Source organism: Lactuca sativa, chromosome 2, assembly GCF_002870075.4.
Source record: "Lactuca sativa cultivar Salinas chromosome 2, Lsat_Salinas_v11, whole genome shotgun sequence".
Classification (NCBI taxonomy): domain Eukaryota; kingdom Viridiplantae; phylum Streptophyta; class Magnoliopsida; order Asterales; family Asteraceae; genus Lactuca; species Lactuca sativa.
This window is the reverse complement of record NC_056624.2, coordinates 151,364,107-151,383,040: the sequence shown is the minus strand read 5'-3', so window position 1 is coordinate 151,383,040 and position 18,934 is coordinate 151,364,107. Positions and strand designations below refer to the sequence as shown.

The 18,934-nt window shown below is 30.8% G+C and overlaps 4 protein-coding genes across 8 annotated transcripts; 1 reads left to right on the top strand and 3 right to left on the bottom strand.

Annotated features, from left to right (window-relative positions):
• Positions 1-1,147: 1,147 nt before the first annotated feature.
• On the top strand, positions 1,148-3,535 carry LOC111918900 (probable 20S rRNA accumulation protein 4). Its single transcript, XM_023914518.3, has 8 exons — positions 1,148-1,331; positions 1,689-1,781; positions 1,863-1,946; positions 2,043-2,134; positions 2,228-2,520; positions 2,597-2,825; positions 2,913-3,108; positions 3,285-3,535. The coding sequence occupies exons 2-8, from the start codon at positions 1,689-1,691 to the stop codon at positions 3,360-3,362; spliced, it is 1,065 nt and encodes a 354-aa protein (XP_023770286.1). The 5' UTR covers positions 1,148-1,331; the 3' UTR covers positions 3,363-3,535.
• Positions 3,536-3,675: 140 nt separating this feature from the next.
• LOC111918901 (DNA-directed RNA polymerase II subunit 4) lies at positions 3,676-4,950 on the bottom strand. Of its 2 annotated transcripts, none has more exons than XM_023914519.3 (6): positions 4,847-4,950; positions 4,558-4,625; positions 4,369-4,477; positions 4,216-4,293; positions 4,027-4,129; positions 3,676-3,910 (listed from the first exon to the last, which is right to left on the bottom strand). In XM_023914519.3, exons 2-6 carry the CDS (start codon positions 4,604-4,606, stop codon positions 3,833-3,835), a joined length of 417 nt encoding a protein of 138 aa, XP_023770287.1. In that variant the 5' UTR covers positions 4,607-4,625; positions 4,847-4,950; the 3' UTR covers positions 3,676-3,832. The 2 variants fall into 2 exon arrangements, with proteins under 2 accessions (XP_023770287.1, XP_023770288.1); XM_023914520.3 differs by having other exon boundaries at positions 4,876-4,915.
• Positions 4,951-10,814: 5,864 nt separating this feature from the next.
• LOC111918903 (uncharacterized) lies at positions 10,815-11,759 on the bottom strand. Of its 2 annotated transcripts, none has more exons than XM_023914521.2 (3): positions 11,587-11,753; positions 11,341-11,504; positions 10,815-11,048 (listed from the first exon to the last, which is right to left on the bottom strand). In XM_023914521.2, exons 1-3 carry the CDS (start codon positions 11,693-11,695, stop codon positions 10,965-10,967), a joined length of 357 nt encoding a protein of 118 aa, XP_023770289.1. In that variant the 5' UTR covers positions 11,696-11,753; the 3' UTR covers positions 10,815-10,964. The 2 variants fall into 2 exon arrangements, with proteins under 2 accessions (XP_023770289.1, XP_042755149.1); XM_042899215.2 differs by having other exon boundaries at positions 10,961-11,213; positions 11,587-11,759.
• Positions 11,760-12,866: 1,107 nt separating this feature from the next.
• Positions 12,867-16,119, bottom strand: LOC111918904 (histone-lysine N-methyltransferase ASHH3). 3 transcript variants are annotated; one of them, XM_023914524.3, is made up of 13 exons: positions 15,664-16,116; positions 15,369-15,418; positions 15,119-15,245; positions 14,882-14,999; positions 14,708-14,807; positions 14,537-14,615; positions 14,244-14,415; positions 14,074-14,154; positions 13,817-13,994; positions 13,690-13,717; positions 13,515-13,602; positions 13,288-13,336; positions 12,867-13,201 (listed from the first exon to the last, which is right to left on the bottom strand). In XM_023914524.3, the coding sequence occupies exons 2-13, from the start codon at positions 15,384-15,386 to the stop codon at positions 13,112-13,114; spliced, it is 1,128 nt and encodes a 375-aa protein (XP_023770292.1). In that variant the 5' UTR covers positions 15,387-15,418; positions 15,664-16,116; the 3' UTR covers positions 12,867-13,111. The 3 variants fall into 3 exon arrangements, 2 of the variants coding, with proteins under 2 accessions (XP_023770292.1, XP_023770291.1); XM_023914523.3 differs by having other exon boundaries at positions 15,369-16,115; XR_002859367.3 differs by having other exon boundaries at positions 13,112-13,201; positions 13,813-13,994; positions 15,369-16,119.
• Between the last annotated feature and the right edge of the window lie 2,815 nt (positions 16,120-18,934).

Genomic DNA, 18,934 nt, shown 5'->3' with positions numbered 1-18,934 from the left:
CCATGAAGGAGTTACAATTTGAAAATTTGCCAACAAATGTAAAACTTAGTTGTTTATAATTACTGAAATTGTTTTTCTAGTTTTCTTTGACTAAATTGAAAACGCGTGGTAAAAAATTTACTAAAGGGTATAATTGTACTTTTATAACTTTTTTTTTTTTTTCTCTGATTTCCATTCAACTCAAGAATACATACCAAATTTATTTTCATTTTCTTTCTTTTAAACTAGGAAACAAGAAAATAGAAACATACCTTTCCATTCCCCTACTTTTTTCCCTTTTTTTTTTTGAGAAAATTACAAAAATAGCCTGATCTCTTAATTATTTTGTAGAAATAGCCAAAAAAAAACCAAATTACAAAAATAGTCATCAAAATCGTAGATGGATTTGCGATTTTACTTGTCCATCTGTGAACATACAAGTCGCTAAAGCACATATGTGCTTTAGCAACTTGTACGTTTGCAGATGGACAATGGACTCAGTCCATCTGTGATTTCCCCTTTTCCAGAGGTATAAAAATATAAATTTTTTTTCTTCTTTCATTTTTCAAACTTTTTTTTTTGAAAAACTCTCTGAAGACATTATAGACAAATTTCATTTTTCAAATATATTTCAAAGTTTTTGTTGGAGAATTCATTTTATTAGAGATGTTTTAAACAAAATTTTCAAAGAAATAAGAACTAAATTGATAATTTTTTGCAAAACTATAATAATGTAGTTTCGTAGTTAAACCCTATCAATTTTGTAGTAAAAGAAAAAAAATGCAAAATCGCAGGTGGGATGAGAGGAAACTGATTTTAGTAAGAGATGTAGGTATTTATACAGAAAAAAATTTATTTGAAAAAAAAAAACTCACCTGCAAACGTATAAGATGTTATGCACGACTGTGCTTTAGCACTTGTACGTTTACAGATGGAATGCTAAAATCGCAGATGGGCTTAATCCATATGTGATTTTCATGGTTATATTTGTAATTTGGATTTTTTTTTTACTATTTTCCACAAATAATTAAGGGATTTAGCTATATTTGTAATTTTTTTTCTTCAATAAATATCAGGAGACACAGTTACTTAGCCGAGGGACTAAAGGTGAAATTTTACAATAGTCTAGGGGGTTATGTAATTCAATGATTCAATCTTCCCGGAAAGAAAAGAGTAAATGAGCGCATACTCTTCAGCCTTCTCGTACAACCCAACCCGTCGAGCTCGCGGCCGCCGCCACCGCCTTCTGATCTTGCTTTTATCCGTTCAAATTTCTTTCAGGAGAAGCATAGTTCGCAGATATATCCGTAAAGCTCCCAGCTGTTTTGGCATCTTCTCAATCGCCCAAAACGGTATATTACTATATTACATGCTTACTTATATGTACATACAATATCTTCATGGACCTCCAATTAGTTTACATTAAGTTAATTACTCTTCCGTTGACATTAGAACATCACATCTCTCTTAATTTCATAGGCGGTTTTCGTTTAGGGTTGTGTGCATGGACAACTGTAAATTTTGCTCGTTCTTTACCATTACACATATTTTGGTGCTTGTTGATTCACAAATCTTCTCAAGTTTCTGTATTTGTACTAGTTCTCACTGTCGATTTAAGTTTGTCTACAGAATTACAATCGAAATTACATATTGAGTGATTATGCTTGTTCTTGTTCTAATTGTATCACGTCGCATTTACTTTGTTCAAGATGGGGGAAGTCATGCTAGGCATGCCAGGACTTTGGGCTGATGATAATTCTGAAGCAGCTGATCATTATACAACCAAAATTGGTGGAGTTCCTGTAAGTAAATCGAATACATTAGTGGGATTCATGTGATACGACAGTTTATGCTGCTATATAACAAGTCTACTGCTTTTGCAGGATTGGCCTTTTCTCCATTCGATTATAAAACCTGATCTTCTTAAGTGTGATTCATGTGGAGAGAAACTATGTCTTGTGGCTCAGGTTAATGTTAATTTCAAGTCATTGATTTTTATGATCTTAGATCTTTGAATGAAATTGAAGTGGTTTATAACTGTGCATTATTTGCTTAATTCCCAGATTTATGCTCCTATTTCCAGTACAACAATGACAACAGAAGAGCGTGTTATTTACATATTTTCTTGCATTGCAACAGCTTGTGAAACCAAGAGGTAGTTTATACTTATACAGTTATACTGTTTTGTTAAGTAAATATTAAATAATGCACAAATCATAATTACTCAAAAATCTTTCTTCATATACAGATGGCGTGCTCTTCGTGTTCAGAGATCTTCCACTGATAAAGATTCAAACCCTTCATCCCATGATTCTGTTGCATCACCATCAGCCACTAAGTTGCAAGATGATCCATGGGCATTCAATGATGAAGAAGAAGATGATGATGATGAAATAGATCTTGATGCCATATGTAAGGCCCTTAATGAAGCCACAACATTAGCTTCAGCTTCCAAAACGAAAAAGCAGAATACTTTATCAGATTCAATTGAAAACCCCTCACCTATAAGCCTAAGTAGATCCACTGATGACAAGACACCAGGTATGACTATTTTCCAAGAAAAATGTTAATAATTTTATATTTTGGGTGAATAAAAGAATGGTTTTATCGGTTGCAGTGTTACCATGCTTTTATATATATCCTAAGGAGGAAAATTATTTAGAGGATGCTGCTGCTCTCAATAAGAGTGAATCTAAACATAAAATCGAAGAGAAGAAAGATGATGATAATGATGAGAAAGAATCATGGATAGGGGAAAGTTATGAGTATGATAGAACCCTACATGCTGACAAAACTTATCTTAAATTCAAGAAACGATTGGATGTGTATCCAGAGCATTGTTTCAGGTGTACTTAAATTGTTATGAAAGATGATGAAAAGGGTGTTTTTTTTTTTAATTATTATAATTGTTGAGTTTGTGTGTGTGTGTGTAGATACTCATATGGTGGGAAGCCACTTTTGGCAAGTTCAGAAGCAGGGGATCCTGGAAGATGTTTGTTGTGTGGTGAAATAAGGCACTATGAAATGCAGCTTATGCCTCCATTGTTATATTTTCTACAGGAAGCATCAAAGAATCAGTCATTGGAAAATTGGGATTGGACAAGTGTAATTGTGTATACTTGTTCTAAGGTAAGTTCACTTCATACAAAGTTTCTTTACCAAATTTGTATAGAAAAGGGAGATTGAAAAAAGGTTAAAAGCAAGAAATAGCATTTATGACATTAACCCTAAAAATGAAAGAAAGTAAGATGCCATAATATAAGCAAATGGTTGCTATTTCTTACATTGTGTTATTTTTGGTGAAGGGATGTGCACCTTCTTTGAAGCAGGAATGTAATGGGTGGATTGTGGCTGAAGAGGTCTTGGTCATACAAACAGAGTAGAAGTCAACTTTTATGTTGACCATACCAAATCGTTTCGTTTGATAAATTTATATGAAAAATTGTCTCCTTTTGTATAGATAGTTGAAAATTTATATTGTTAACATTTCTCTACCATGTATTGTGCTTTTATTTTACCATTGACCTCATAATACTTAAACTTAAGACTTACCACATTCTCACTTATGAATTATATTGGGTATAAAAGTTGGATGCTAAAAATGAAAATGAACATCAAACCTTTGATAAAAAAATCCATCAAAGTAGGATGCTAAATATAAACATTACACCCGGTATTACAAAAAAAGGTACAATGTAAACCAAACAACCTAATATTGCATTACAATTACTGGCCAATATTTAGGTCAACATTACACCCAATACAAGGTTTACTAGAAACACAACATCCATCATCATGATCATGATAACCATCATCATCATCAGAAGCAGAAAAATACATATATAGTCATAAACTACTCAAACTTTTTAATTAAAGACATATCATTCAACATCTTCTCAATAGCCTCATCATCATGTCCACGTCCCCTCGACTGAAGAAAAAAAAACAATTTAACATTTCAAGACTATGCAATTTTTATTTTTATACAGAAGGCTACTTAGAAGGAGGGAGTAAATGGTCATTTAGCATAAAAAGGCAAGTAAGTACCTTGATAGATGGGACCATAGCAATGGCTTCCTCCACAGTTTCAGGGCAAAGATTTCCAAGAACACAAAGCTCAAATTCTGCTAACTGTTGTCTACTTAGCAATCTGAATATCGGTTAAGAAATATCAAAAGATGATGACAATATTAATTATTATGAACATGGTTTTAGATTGCAGGTTATTAAGGATACTCTCGAACTTGTCTAACAGCATCAGGATTCTTGTAACGACTGAATCGCTTCACATATTGCAGTGACTTCTCAAACACTCTGATCATGATCATCAACAGTAAAAGATTAACTCCACAAAGCAAAACGAGGTGAAAGAGAGCAATTTATACTCACTGAGAAACTTGATTCAATGGATCTTCAGACATCTGTTGAAGCTGTTCATATTTGTGTTCAAGAATCAAGGAGACTTCACAGTTCATTAGACACTTGGCCTTCAAAAACTCTGAAAACCCATATTTGGTTATCAATTTGTGTTCATAATAGAATGGCAAAAAAGAAACAGATAAAAAATTTTGGGTTTACCATCGCCTATTTTCAGCTCTGCAGCATTCTCTTCTTCTTCTCCAGACATACTGAGAGATAGCTTAAGCCTGAAGATAAGATAAACAGCGATTATAATCTGCACTTCAGTTCCTAAAATCACAATCTTGCTCATACACAGTGACGATGTCCGGATAGGGCTTGTAAGAGGGTTCGCTCTTTTTTGCAAAATTTTAGGTCATAAATCAACGAAATTTCACCCACTATAATCGATTTATGTATTTCGTCATACATACACATCGAAAGAGGGGTAAACAGACGATTGAAGTACCTGTGTCAATGATGGATCCGATATCTAACCTGGAGAGGTCGCAACGAAAACGAAGAATGAAGGCCAAAGAAAAAGGGTTAATCCCTATTTATACAATTTAACCCTAACTTTATATTTTTATATTTTGTTCTTATTCATTATATTTTAGAAAAATTTTATTTTTGGGTCATTGACCGGTCATCAACAGGTAATGATAACGTATCGGTTTTGCATTTTTTCTGTTTGCATTTAGCCAAAACATCTTTTTCTGTTTGCATTTAGAAAAAATTTCATTTTAACCATTGGCCGGTCACGAATAGATTTTAAAACTTAATAACTTAAAATTAAAAAGGAAAAAACGGAGGTAAGTGTTGAAACTACGACTTTTCCTTGAGGGCGAGGCATGTTACCTAGTAAGTCAATGACTCTGTTTTTTTATATCACCAGTGTTTGTTGTATTTAATCTACACGTGTATTTTAAAATAAAGGAAAAATATCTAGCATAAGTCTTGAGTCTATAACATCTAATAAACAATATGATATGTTAATCTTTAAGCTAATCAAAATTGTTAATTCATTCGTAACTCATCTAAAAACAATTGGTTATTTCTACGCCATATTTGTTGAGAAACCATATATTTTTAAAGAGTCGAAAATGTGCATTCTCTTTAAGGGACGGGGCGTGTTAGCTGGTAGGTTGATAGTTCTTTTTTTGGTATTATTAGTGTTTGTTATATTTAATTTAATGTACACATGTATTTTAAAATGAAGAAAAAAGACCTATTGTACGTCTTAAGTTTGTGACATCGGATAAACAATATGATATGCTAATCTAAAATTGTTAATTCGTTTGTAACTCATCCAAAAAAACAATTGATTATTTCTAATGATATATTTATTAAGAAACCAAGTATTTCTAATGATATATTTGTTGGGAAACCAAAGAAATGAAAATATCTATTAATAACTGACCAAGGGCTAAAATGAAAGTTTTTCTAAAAAACAATGGCAAATGGGGAACAAAAAAAAAGATTGGGGTTAAATGGAAACTTATACGTAAATGTTGGGGTTAAATGCAAACTGAGGAAAATGCAAAACCGATACGTCATCATGACCTGTCGGTGACCGGTCAAGGACCCAAAAATAAAACTTTTTCTAAAATATAATGGCAAATAAAGAATAAAAAATAAAGTTGGGGTTAAATCAAAACGAAAATGTATAAACAATGGCTTTTAAGGTATTAACTAAAGAAAAACCCTTAGATATGTTATAAAACTAACCCTGAAATTTACATAAAAGCTTGTTGAGTATACCATTATGTAGTTTTAATCCCTGAACTATATTAACTTTGTATTTTTATTCCCACTAAATAATAGTTTTAATCCTTTCTTTCGTTGAACTATTAGCTTTGTATTTGTAGTTCTTAGATAATATGGGTGACAACGATTTGGGGTCATGTTTAAATTAAGTAGGGTTAGAAAATTCCAGCCAGAGTGTTCTCGACCTATTATAAATTAATTGTGAGACTCATGTATTATATGGGTTAATTATAAAAAATAATATAAAAGTCAAAATATTTAAGAACTTTGATTTTTATAAGAAAAAAAATAATAAATTATTATAATAGAAATGTTTTTTATCTTTTAAATTTAAAAATAAATAAAAGAAACTAATAACCTTTAATTTTGAAAATTTTGAAATTAAAACGTAAATTCATTAATGAAATTGATATCTATTTATTACTATATTTGTTGCAATTATTATATTAAAATACTAGGTATGAGACTCATGTATTATATGGATTTATTTAAAAGAAAAAACTAAATATAAAATTCTAAACATTTTAGAAGTTTGAATTTATAAGAAAAATGAGAAAAATATTGAATTATAAAAATTAAAGTGTTTTTTTCTATAAATTTAAATAAATAATTTAGATAATTAAATAAAGGAAATTAATGAAGCTTTCATTTAGTAATTTTGAAACTAAAAGGAAAGTTCATTAAGGAAATTAATATGCATTTATTATTGCATTTAAATACTATGTGAAATTAATAAAATAGAAAAACAATAAAAGGACATGTGAAATAAAAGTTAATTCAAAATAATCACAAAATGACATTTGACCAATTGAATGAGAATGTGACAAGTGACAAAAAAAAAATCTTCATTTATTAGACTAGATTATGTGCAATTTAATAAAATAGAAAAAACTCATAAAATGACATGTGAAAAAAATTAATTCAAAATAACCACAAAATGACATTTGACAAATTGAATGAGAATATGACAAGTGATAAAAAAAAAAAACCCTTTATTTTATTAGAGAGGACTAGTTGTGAGACCCATGTATTACATGGGTTAACTTAAAACAAAAATTAAATATAAAGATCAAATTATTTAATAACTTCGAATTTATAACAATCTAAGAAAAAAATGAATAATTATAATATAAATGTTTTTTATCTTTTAAATTTAAACAAATAATTTAAATAAATAAAATAAACTAATAAGTTTTAATTTTGTAAATTTTGAAATTAAAAAGTAAGTTCATTCATGAAATTGATATTCATTTATTACTATATTTATTGCAAATTATTATATTAAAATATTATAAAATGACATGTGAAAAAAAGCTAATTCAAAATAACCACAAAGTGACATTTAATAAACTGAATGAGAATGTAACAAGTAAAAAAAAAAAAAAAAAAAAAAAAAAAAAAAAAAAAAAAACTTTATTTACTAGAGAGGATAATATTTACCCCGATGAACACATTTGTTAATAAAATATGACATTGATAGGCCTATAAGGAATGTCGGTATTTTACTACGTATAGGATCAGTTGGCAGAAAAGTTACACATGACTTTCTTTAGAATACCACCCCCAACAATCGTGGGTTGGGCTACCATGCGATACAAATGAGAAACAAAGATAAATAGTCATATGACATTCTCAAAGTTGATTGTTTTAAACAATTTTTTTTAAACCTTATAAATCCTACCTAATAAATAAAGAACTTTTTGCAACATGTCATATTCTCCTTCAGTTGGACACATCGCATTTTTTAGAATTCTTAAATTTTCTATTTTTCACTTGTAATTTTATTGTATTTTTCATTTTATTAAATTAAAATTCATATTTAATATGTAAAGTAATATATATCTAAGGTATTTATTAGAAAATGTTTATATATGTAATGTATTCAATACATTAAAACCTCATTAATTTTAATAATTCAAAATTTTTATCATTTTTTTATAAATTCACACTTTTCAAAATGTTAAAATTTCATATTAATTTTTTTTATAATACATGGGTTTCACACCTAGTTAAATCCATAAATACCAATAAAACTTCCACGCTACAACACATAATACTTTCACTTCTTTCTCTCTATATTACAATCCCAAAAATGGATCAAAATTCAAAAACCCCACACACCCACTTTACCTGCCGGCACATTCGTACTCTACACAACACCTTGCCAATATCTGAATTTCAAATCATCATCGGGAGGTTTTATGAATATTCTTCTCCGAACAAACTCGTCAATTCCACAATCACCCATTTTCCAACAACCATACCAACAAAACTACTTCCAACAACCAAAGTTTTTCCAAACACAAAACTAATTTCAACAATTACAATTTCAACAACTTCAAACTCAACCTTCACAACCACCAATTTCACAACAACTGCCTTCCCAACCCCAATATCCTCAAGATGATGTCGCAACGGTGTTGGAAACTCAACCATAATCACCAAGAAGGCAACGAAGGGACAAAGGAAAAAAAGGTTAAAACAAATGGGATGAAAATGAGGAAGCGACACTAACAAAAGCTTGGATTGCAATATCAATCGATGAGCATAAGGTAAACGCCCAAACTGGGATGACATTTTGAAACCGTTTTCTAGCACACTTCCATACACAAATGGGAAAAGATACAATATAACATATTTCATAAAAAAATCATTTATTTAAAAACTATAAAAATATCGTTTATTTGTTAATTATATTATTTTGAAAATTTTGCATTTTTTAAAGGTGAATATCAGACTTACGATAGTGTCAACAGAAAATGGCGCGAGTTAAGAAGTAGTTGTACAAGTTTCAACAAAATCTACCTCAATCATTTAGTCATCAAAAAGCTTAGCGTGTTATGTTAACCGGTCCAAAATGGGTAATTGATCCAAGTGCGCTTAGTCACTCGCAAACACAATCCACCGATTCCAACAAACGAGGAAGAACTTCGAAATCAGAAGCAGGTTTTGGAATTGACCTGAATGAAGATGATGACGATGATAACGACGAGCTGGAAAAGGTCACCCTTTGATGCCCGGTGGAAAGGGACAAAGTGAGAAAAGCGACATCTTCATCAAGAAGGGACAAAGGGAAAAAAAATCCTTAAACCAGAACCAAATTCCGGTCAAATGCTTTCAAAAAAAACTTGATGATCGTCTTGACTTTCTTAAAAAAAAAAAAAAAAGTACAAAACCACAATCAAGGATTTGAAAATGATAAACATGCCACCTCATCTAGATCTTCCACTAGATCAACTCGAACTTTTTAACAAGCTTCAACACAAGATGAAAGACAAGTATAAGGATTTATAAATTTTAGGTTTTGATGTAATTTTTAATTTAAGCATAACATTATTTTTAATTTTACGATTTCTATGTTTTGAGTTCTTTAAATTTTGGATGTTTTATGTGTCAAATTATTGGGGTTTTAAGACATTGTTTTTGGACATAAACATTGTTGTCATTCAAGATTAACAAAATATGTTAGAGAATATATTAACATTTGACATAAACTAACCCAAATCAAACAACCAAAACATGGAAAACCATGTCGATAACAAGTTTGACCAAGGCAGGTGAAGACATGTTTTTCATAAAACAAATTTCGCTCATAATAGTAAACACCCATCTCTCTCAGGATATAACAGTTGGTACGGTTCTTAAAGACCACCAAACTAAAGAAAACGCTTGAAATATACCTTGGATAATTCCACTGCAGAAATTTATCATGTCTCTTTCATGGTGTTCAAAAACTTTCAACCTATGATCATAATGTTATTGTTTGTTGTCTAAAGAGTATGTGTGTTGTATTGTTTTTTCGTTATTATTCTCTTTTTCTTCAAACTAGAGTATAAACTATTATATATACACAAATCACATTAACTCTAATTATAGTTGCCATAAAGTCAGAAAAATCACATTAACTCTACTCATCATTGCCATGCAAGTCAGAATAGATGTTATAAAAGAATTATTATGAGCATAAATCCATATAATAAATTATCTAGATGTTATGGTAGTTGGAAATAAAAAAACAAGATTTTTTTTTCATCAACTATGTGACATTGGTGTAGACTACTAGAGAGTACCTATAGGATGGTTTACTTCATTCAAACCTTGATCTAATGCCACCACATATAAACATATAAAGTGGTTAAAGCTTCCATACTTTTCAGTAAAATTTAAAGTATACTGTCTTTAATAGTAAAAACACAAAATACATTTGATCGGCAAACAAAGTACATTACTATTTCGAAATGTATGCCCAATTTTTACTTTTCTTCAAATTAAGATTTTTCAAAAAAAACAAATAGCAATATACTTCGAGTTTTTAGCAAAAACCACCATTTACTCCTCAAAACTCCACTTTCCACCCTCTTGACATTCTAATAATTCAAGGCATATTAAAACAACTCAATTACAATTTTACAAATACAGTCCCTTACACTGATAATTTTACAAATATCACAAGTTTACTATCTTTTGACTCAATAGCTTTAAGGGTATTTTAATATGTATACGTGCATCATATTTATATATATATATATATATATATATATATATATATATATATATATATATATATATATATATATATATATATCAGTTAATATAGCTTTTGAATGTATTATTTTGATTTTTTAAGTTATGTTACGCCTTTGTATAATTCCACCACAATATTCAAGTAATAATTGCAAAGCCTGCTGCTTTATAAATTCCAAAAAAACTTCTGAATGAAGGATGCAAAGAAAACAAACACAGGATATGTTTAATGTCTGAATTAATCTCTAATGGAGCTTTTCTAAGTTTCATCAAGAAGGACAATGTTTTAAAATGTCTCATTTATTGGATTTTGGAGGTTCAACTCGAGGCTTCCAAAGTCCCAACCTGTACTTATGGGCATACTTTAATATCAGCTTCCTCTGTTGCATCAAATACAGAAAGATAATAACATCAGTCTTAGATTAATGGAGGCAATAGGGTCAAGAAATATGGATTCCTCCAAGCTTATGAATGTCTATTGGAATTTGACCCTATTGATACCTAAAAAACGCCATTGGTGGCTGAAGCTTGGAATGGCTTTATGTCTATTTAAATCAAAATGTAAGAGCATACACAGACTTAATGCCATGAAAGAAGCAGTTACCTCATTCCAATTAATATAATGAAATTGAAGAGATTCCAAATCATAAGATTGCAAGTAGATTTACTTACGTGTTTGCAAACTTTTGGATCGCCTCCAACATTGAGTTTCTTCAGCTTCAAAGAACGAGCAACCAGGAGATTTTGTAAATCCCCGAATTCAGATTCGAGCTTTTCTGCATAAGTCTCTACTCCATTCCCGATTCCATTTAGGAACTCCGGTATACCAACCTTCACTGTAACCACGATAAACTGCTCATCATAATCAACATAAAATAAAACCCTAATTTGTGTGTGTAAGTGTATGAATCTGTTTACCATGGTAGGGATTTGCTTTGGAAGAAAACCTAGCAATAAAAGTATTTGAATTGGATGAAAGCAGCGAGAGTATGTTTCGATTCAACAATGGCGTTTGCCTCCATGCCATTTCTTCTAACCCTTCGGTTTTGCAAGTGAGAAGTGAAAGTGCGAATCAGAACTCTCAGAGCCCTCTATTTTCGAAACAATAACTTCAGCCCCATTTTCAAAAACCCGACCCGGTTAGTCGGCTACTCAATCTTTAAAACGAATATTTTTATTTTGGATTGGTAAACCCGACCCGTTATTGAATAAAGAAAAAATCAAAAAATTAACGGTAAATTACAACATTACCTTTGTTTTACTTAAGTAGTAGTTTAATAAATTTTATTAAACCCTTTTAATTAATTTTCAGAATTGTCTTTAAAAATATATTAATATATATTTTCTAAACAATTATCTTTTTATATAATTTTATATATTTCAAAAATTTTCAATTATTATTATCAAACATTTAATAAGTAAAAGCAACAACTTAAAACTACTAGCTAACTGCTGACAACTGTTAGTTAGATTTACCAAAAAAAACGTTTGTTGAAAATAAAATCTAACTTTATAACATGACAAATTTGACTATTCAGCAAAGTACAGGGGTTAGCAAGAAGATTGTACAAAATTGTATAATCTTTTATGGGGTTTAAATTTTTTGAAAAGAGTATATAATAAAGGCTTTTAATCGTCTTTTTAGAAGTATAGATAACGACAAATCTAAAAAGGAGGTAGCAAATGTAGTTGTCTCCTATTCGTTTATAACTTTAAATTCAAACATAAATACTAGATAATGATATTTACGAGAGTGGAGGTGTCAAAATGTATTACATTGGAATACATTGGACTATCGCTAACATTTTTTTATGTAGTTGTAGATATTCCATCATTAATGATATTTGTAATTTTAAATCAACTTAACAAAATCTATTAGAGGCAATAGTAAAAAAGATGCAACTAAATTTTATACAAAGCTTATTTGTTCATGTCCAGAATCCAAATGTATTAAAATTGATGTATTATGTCTCTTGTAGGATATATCATGTGTTACAACACAAGTTGGGTCTAAAACAAAAAAATCTTCGTGCCAACTAAACCAAATATACATCTTTTGTTATGCAAGAAACAACCTAATTGTTTTATTCTATTCATATAGCTTAATGCAAAAAGCAAACACAGCACACTCTTCACTTCAACCTTGTAACACGATTAATAAAACTAACATCAGAAATTAAAAAATCATAAAACCAAGGTTAGGCTAACCAAAAACAATATTTCGTTCACAACTATCAAAGCAAATTTACAAAGAATTAAACGGTTTCTGGTGTTCAAGAGTTCAAAAAATCACTAATAAACAACAAACAACATATACGAGGAGGATAGACCCAAGGTCTTTTTACATTCAGCAACACCTCTTAAAAAAGAATTTGCACCCTAAAAAAAAAAACTCACTGCGGGTTTGACCATTTTGTCAGTTTCGAGTGAATTTTTTACGGTTTTACCCCTGTAAAAAGCTTGCTAAGTTACAAAGCTCCCAATCAACTTGCGCCAAATCAAGAAGCTCAGTCACACCATCTTCAAAAATGATCTATGTGAAAACATAACCGCATTTGTCAATCATCAAAAAACAACCACAAATTATATGCAAAAAAAAAAAAAAAAACATATGCTTACAAAGTGTTTTCTTGTATTGATGTCAAACCGCTTGATCATACCAAAAGTCCTAAAAAAACAACACACAGATCTTTAAAAAACTCCTTTTACTAACAAAAAGGGTATTCACGTCTTTTACACAGACAAGAAAGTACTCCTTTTGGATGGGACTAAAAAATTCAGTCCAATGCATGCCAAACATTCTACAGTCTAATACTGGGAATTTGATAATAGTAAATATTTTATACCTCTCTGAAGCAGGGCGTACTATTCTGACAACTTCCCCTATGCAATTATGAGGAATTCTTATTTCATCAATGGCATTTCTCGAATATGCTATAAACACAAAAATAGGAAGTTGGAATTTAAGAATCTTTCATACAAAAATAATTACATGGTGAGTTATATATATAGAGTTTGTACCTTGTTGTCCAACACCATTCTTGTAAGCCTTTAGAACAAACAAAAGCTCAAATTAGTTTTTTAAATGATTATAAAACCATAACACATATTGTTGGATCTTTATATATAAAAAAAAAGACATACATACATCTTTCCCATAAAGAACTGCTTTTACTTTTGGAGAATTTATAGCCACCTGACATGCAACAATCTTTAAAGCAGCATCTGAAGAAGGAAATTTTGACTTATTAGGTTTGACTCCCAGTTTCAGTCTACACCCTTTTGCACCACAATGACAATCTTGATCTGCACCAAACTGCACAAACCTGATAATTTTTATTCCATTAATTGACTGGATAAATAATGTTTTAATTTTAAAAAATATATTTAATAAAATCATCATACTGGTAATCATAGGTTAATTGTTCCCCCTTCTTTATATCCCGAGTTGCAAAAATCCCGATTCTTGTTTCACCATCAATCATCCTGGAGAAATGGTTTTTGTTATAAATTTTTATTAATGATGAAACTAAGATTAAATAATAGGGGAAAGGAAAACTAAAAGGTAAAAAAACCATTTTTGCATTTCGGTATTTGGAGAACAACTATGATTTATATATCTTGATTGGTTTCCTTTGAATGTAGCATCAATCACCATGTCACGATTAATCTCACACAAATAAAAGTTTGTCTCTCCTTGTCTCTTCATTCTCCATAGCCTTTCCTCACATGTTTTGTCATCAATAACTGCATTTTTTTTGGGTAAAAAGAAAATAGCCCATAACATTAAAAAAATATATATTTGAGAAAACAACATAAACACTGAAAAATAGAAGGTAGAAACATACTTTTAACTCAAAGACGTTACCTTCTCCCACATATTCAATAATAAACTCTCCTTGCATGATATTTTCCTCAGCAACAACCCCTGACCCACATTTTTCAGTCTAAGAAAGCACATTAACTTAATAAATTGATAACAATGGCATCACAATGACATCAGCAAAACACATTTAACTTTGTTGTTCAGTAATAATACCTGCACTATCTTCATCTTCTTCATAGGTCGTCTGTGGAATGGTTTATTGAGGCATGAATCATCACATTTACAGTTTGATGAACAGCTTGACAATAGCATCCTGCAACATATAACAGAATATAAATTGAAAAAAAAATGTGTTTATGAAATACTCAATTAGTTCTTAGTTCTTACCCACAGTGGCAATCTCTACCACAAGCAGCAGAAGAACCTGGTGTTGAAGTGCAAGAGCAGAATATTCCATCATCTTCTACTCTTACTCGTTTCTTAACCTTCTTTGTTAGATATATATCTTATATATATGTTAAATCTTTGATTAAAAGAAAGCAGAAGTATGAATATAAAATGTATAATATAATCATTCATACACATTGATATAATGATATTAATCACAACACTTGAAAAGGATACTGCGTTTTATGATGGTATAGTTAGGTTTCCATTTATTCAACCAATCAGGAAGTTCAAATTCGACAGGTTCTCCAATCTCCTTCGTCAGTCTTTCAAACAATTGCCTCATATCACCAGGTTCAGTCTTCTGTAATGATTAACCAATCAACAAAAGCAAAAGAGTCAAATCAGTATACTATCGTCTATAACTGCTGTTACAGCAAAAACACACAGAGATAATCTAATTACACAAAAAAATTCACAGTTCGACCTTCTTCATGGCAGGCATGGCGTACTTGAATATGCAGTTTCGAAATTTTCCTAGACCAAAGAAAGGGCTTGGTATTAGAAGACGTGGAGCTTTCTTATATTGTTGGTGATAATGTTGCTAATCAGTAAAAGGCGAAATCGACGCAAATGGAGTCTCGTGGAAAACTCATTGGAAATTGCAGCGAAATGAGGAATGGTAACATGGCTTTTATACAATGATTCAGATCTAAAACGAATTTATAGACGGAATTATCCTCTTATATTTTCAAAAATTCCAGTCCTATTCCATAACAAACCTCAAGAAAAAACCCTAGCCGTCCGCCACATCGCCGTTGCAAATCCTGATACACGGAGTGAGTGAATGTGGGTGAATTTTTTTAACTGCTTTGAGAAAGAGGGAGGATTGAACGTGGATTAGATAGATAGAGGGGTAATGGGTTTCGAAAACCCTGTTGCCGTCAACGATTGGGGGTTTACTCAATCTCTATATAAAATCCAGAGTGACGGAAAGGACGAAGAATAGAAGAGAGTGGAGACTGGAGTTGAAGAAACTACCGGCGGCAGGGGTTGAACGGAATCGGAGCGGAGTGAGAGAAAGAGAAGTCGATCTAGTAGTTGGGAGTTTGTACGCCCCCACGCAACAGCGTTCGCCGGAAGTGATGCAAGATTAGATTTTGTTGTGTTTGCGTTCTTTCTGCAAATGAAACCGGCTCCACCCGAGTCTTTAACTGGTGATTTCAAGGTCTGACCGATGGTCATTTTGGTCCAACCTGATTCTAATTAAATGCCGTTCGATTTGAAATATTATCAAGAAAATTCATTAAACTAACCAAAAAAAATAGATGTTTTAATAATAAAAATATTTTTGTAAAAATTTGAAAATAAGACCATCAAATTCAGAATCAGGCCATTTGGATTAGTTAAATTTATTCCGAAGTTCGACGGATGTTGGTAGAAGTTGTTTTTGGAATCTATCGGCGTACATTTCAGATTGACGCTGTGAATTTCAGATGACTGTAGTCAAGACCGTACATGTTAGATTGACATTTTGGACTATGTATTTGTATTCCGAAGCCATTGCACATTCCGATGTGTGTGGATTGTACATTCCAGGCATTCATTTCGAAAACTGAATACTAGTTTTTCCCCTTACATATGTAGTATATTCCATCTTCTGTTCTTTCACTTACAACCACATATTCGTAATTGTGTTTTATAATAGTTTCAAAATGGGTTTCTCATATAGTAATCACCAAGAAAACTTTGTAAGCTAGTATGTTTACTTACATAACCTTAGAAGAACCAACCGTATACTTACACCAACATCTTAACAAATGTTGTGTTATGGATTGTTTTCAACATTGTTTTTGGCACTTAGATATGTGGTAAGCCTAACTTTTTATTTCCAGATTCTTATTGTTTATTTAAATACATTACTTTTATTACAATTACTCGTTTAATTTGGCCAAAAAAAATATAGATTTATACATTCATTGTGTGTATGCTGCCTGTCATCTTTATAGGTAGTGTCTTATAAGTGAACTCCTACGCTTAATCTTCATAGCAATTGTTATGGATAGAAAGAACCATACCATTTCTATAACGTTTTGTTTGGGCTGACAACTATGTCAACTCTTGTACCTGATTCTTGATGAGATTGAAGAAAACTCTCATGGACGCTATGCAAGTAGCGTTCATAATTAACATAGACGATATGATAAATTTTCCCCTAGGTAATGTATTGATGTATGGTTAATTATATATATAATTATGATCAAAGTTTTAAATTTATAAAACTTTATTGCAACTAAAATGTAACACACACTAGGCAGTGTACTTAATCGTGTAGCAGTATAGTTGAGGTAGAACATGTGTCGAACACAAGGGGAACAAGAATGATTTAGATCAAAAAATTCGGTTGTTAATTAAACTATAAACGGTAAAGTAAATGGGAATTTGTTTAAATTTAGTTAAAATAAACTAGATATTAGGTTTAGAGACAAAAGAGATAAGAATGTTTCCATATAGAGTTGATTATGCCTTTCAGTTATGGGTGATTCTAATAGAGTACAATGGATATTAGTAATATTCAATGATGCATATACTAGTAAGTTATCTTTGTGTGATTAACTAACATTATAATTATTAAGACAATCAATATAATGAACATGCAATTAACTATCTAACAGTTATTATTACATTCGTATCATGAGAATATTGATTGAGTCAAATGATCCCAATAGTCATGGTAATCAATTTTATGCATGATATGTCCTAAATTATATATATTAAGGGATATATCATGTACTTTTATGCATGTTGTTAAGGATATACTTAATTGTTATAAATTTGTATTTTGTAGATAAAAAGGACCATGTGATGAAATGAAGGCTAAAAAGGCATATTTTGGATTTAAATTTGCAGCTTGGAGATTAAGTAATGTTGCTGATAATTTAAAAGAAAATAATTCCAAATAATTAGAAGATTTCGAAGATATCTTCTGAAATATAAAGAACGCGTCGCGATCAGTTCATCGCGCCGCGAAATAAGTCGGTTACAAAATCCTGTAAATTAAATCTAATTTCGTCAAGAAGATAGAGGGAAAGAGAGAAAGAGAGTGAGAGAGAGAGAGAGAGAGAGAGTAAATTAGTCAATTCTCCAAGAGTTTTTACCAGAGGAAGTCAAAGGAAGGAGAAAGGGTCTTTAGAAACCCTAGTTTCTATCCCTTTGAAGGTTGAAGACTAGCTAAAAGCACTTATTTGAGTATTGGTTTGCTTTTTAGTTTATTGTTTATTTAAGGGCTAAGTCCTCAGTACTTTTTTATAGATGTAGATGATCTAATATGATTATGATATAATTTGTTGAAATGATTTTGATATAAGTTTAATCTATTATGTTTTCTCAAATAACGACCCATGCTTATTAATGTTGATTTTGTTATGTGTATGTAACTATGTGCATGATATAAGATTAGGTTCAGATTATGTATCTTATATCATGTTGTTTTGCTAACATTAGTGACCCAAAACTTCATTAATGAGGTAGGTAATAGGACTAAAGGTCGACCGTATACCTAGGTTAACCATAATAAATTGAGTTAATGTTCATGGTTGATCTGATAATTTGTACAATTTGAGAAGCCGCCATGACCAATGAGACTGATAATACTTGTAACATTCCAAAATCTCAAGCTAAATTTTTCATTTTTAAAATAATATAACATTCATCTTAATAAAATTACATTCATGGCAGACCATTTATACACAAACCATTATTCAAAAATCAGATTTATAATGAAGACAATACGGAATCTCGAAACATAAAATGTTGATCTGTGTGTATAGTCCCGCCTTCGCAATCCGATAAGCACCTGCAAAATATTTAATCCACAACTGTAAGCACAAAGCTTAGTGAGTTCTACAAAATATCACATACAACACAACATAATAATCAATTAAGGGTTATCAGCAACCCTAGTACTATCTACAATCCTGATTATCACACACAACACACAATATACACAACTATGGGTTATCAGCAACCCTGGGGACTATCAATTGTCCCAGT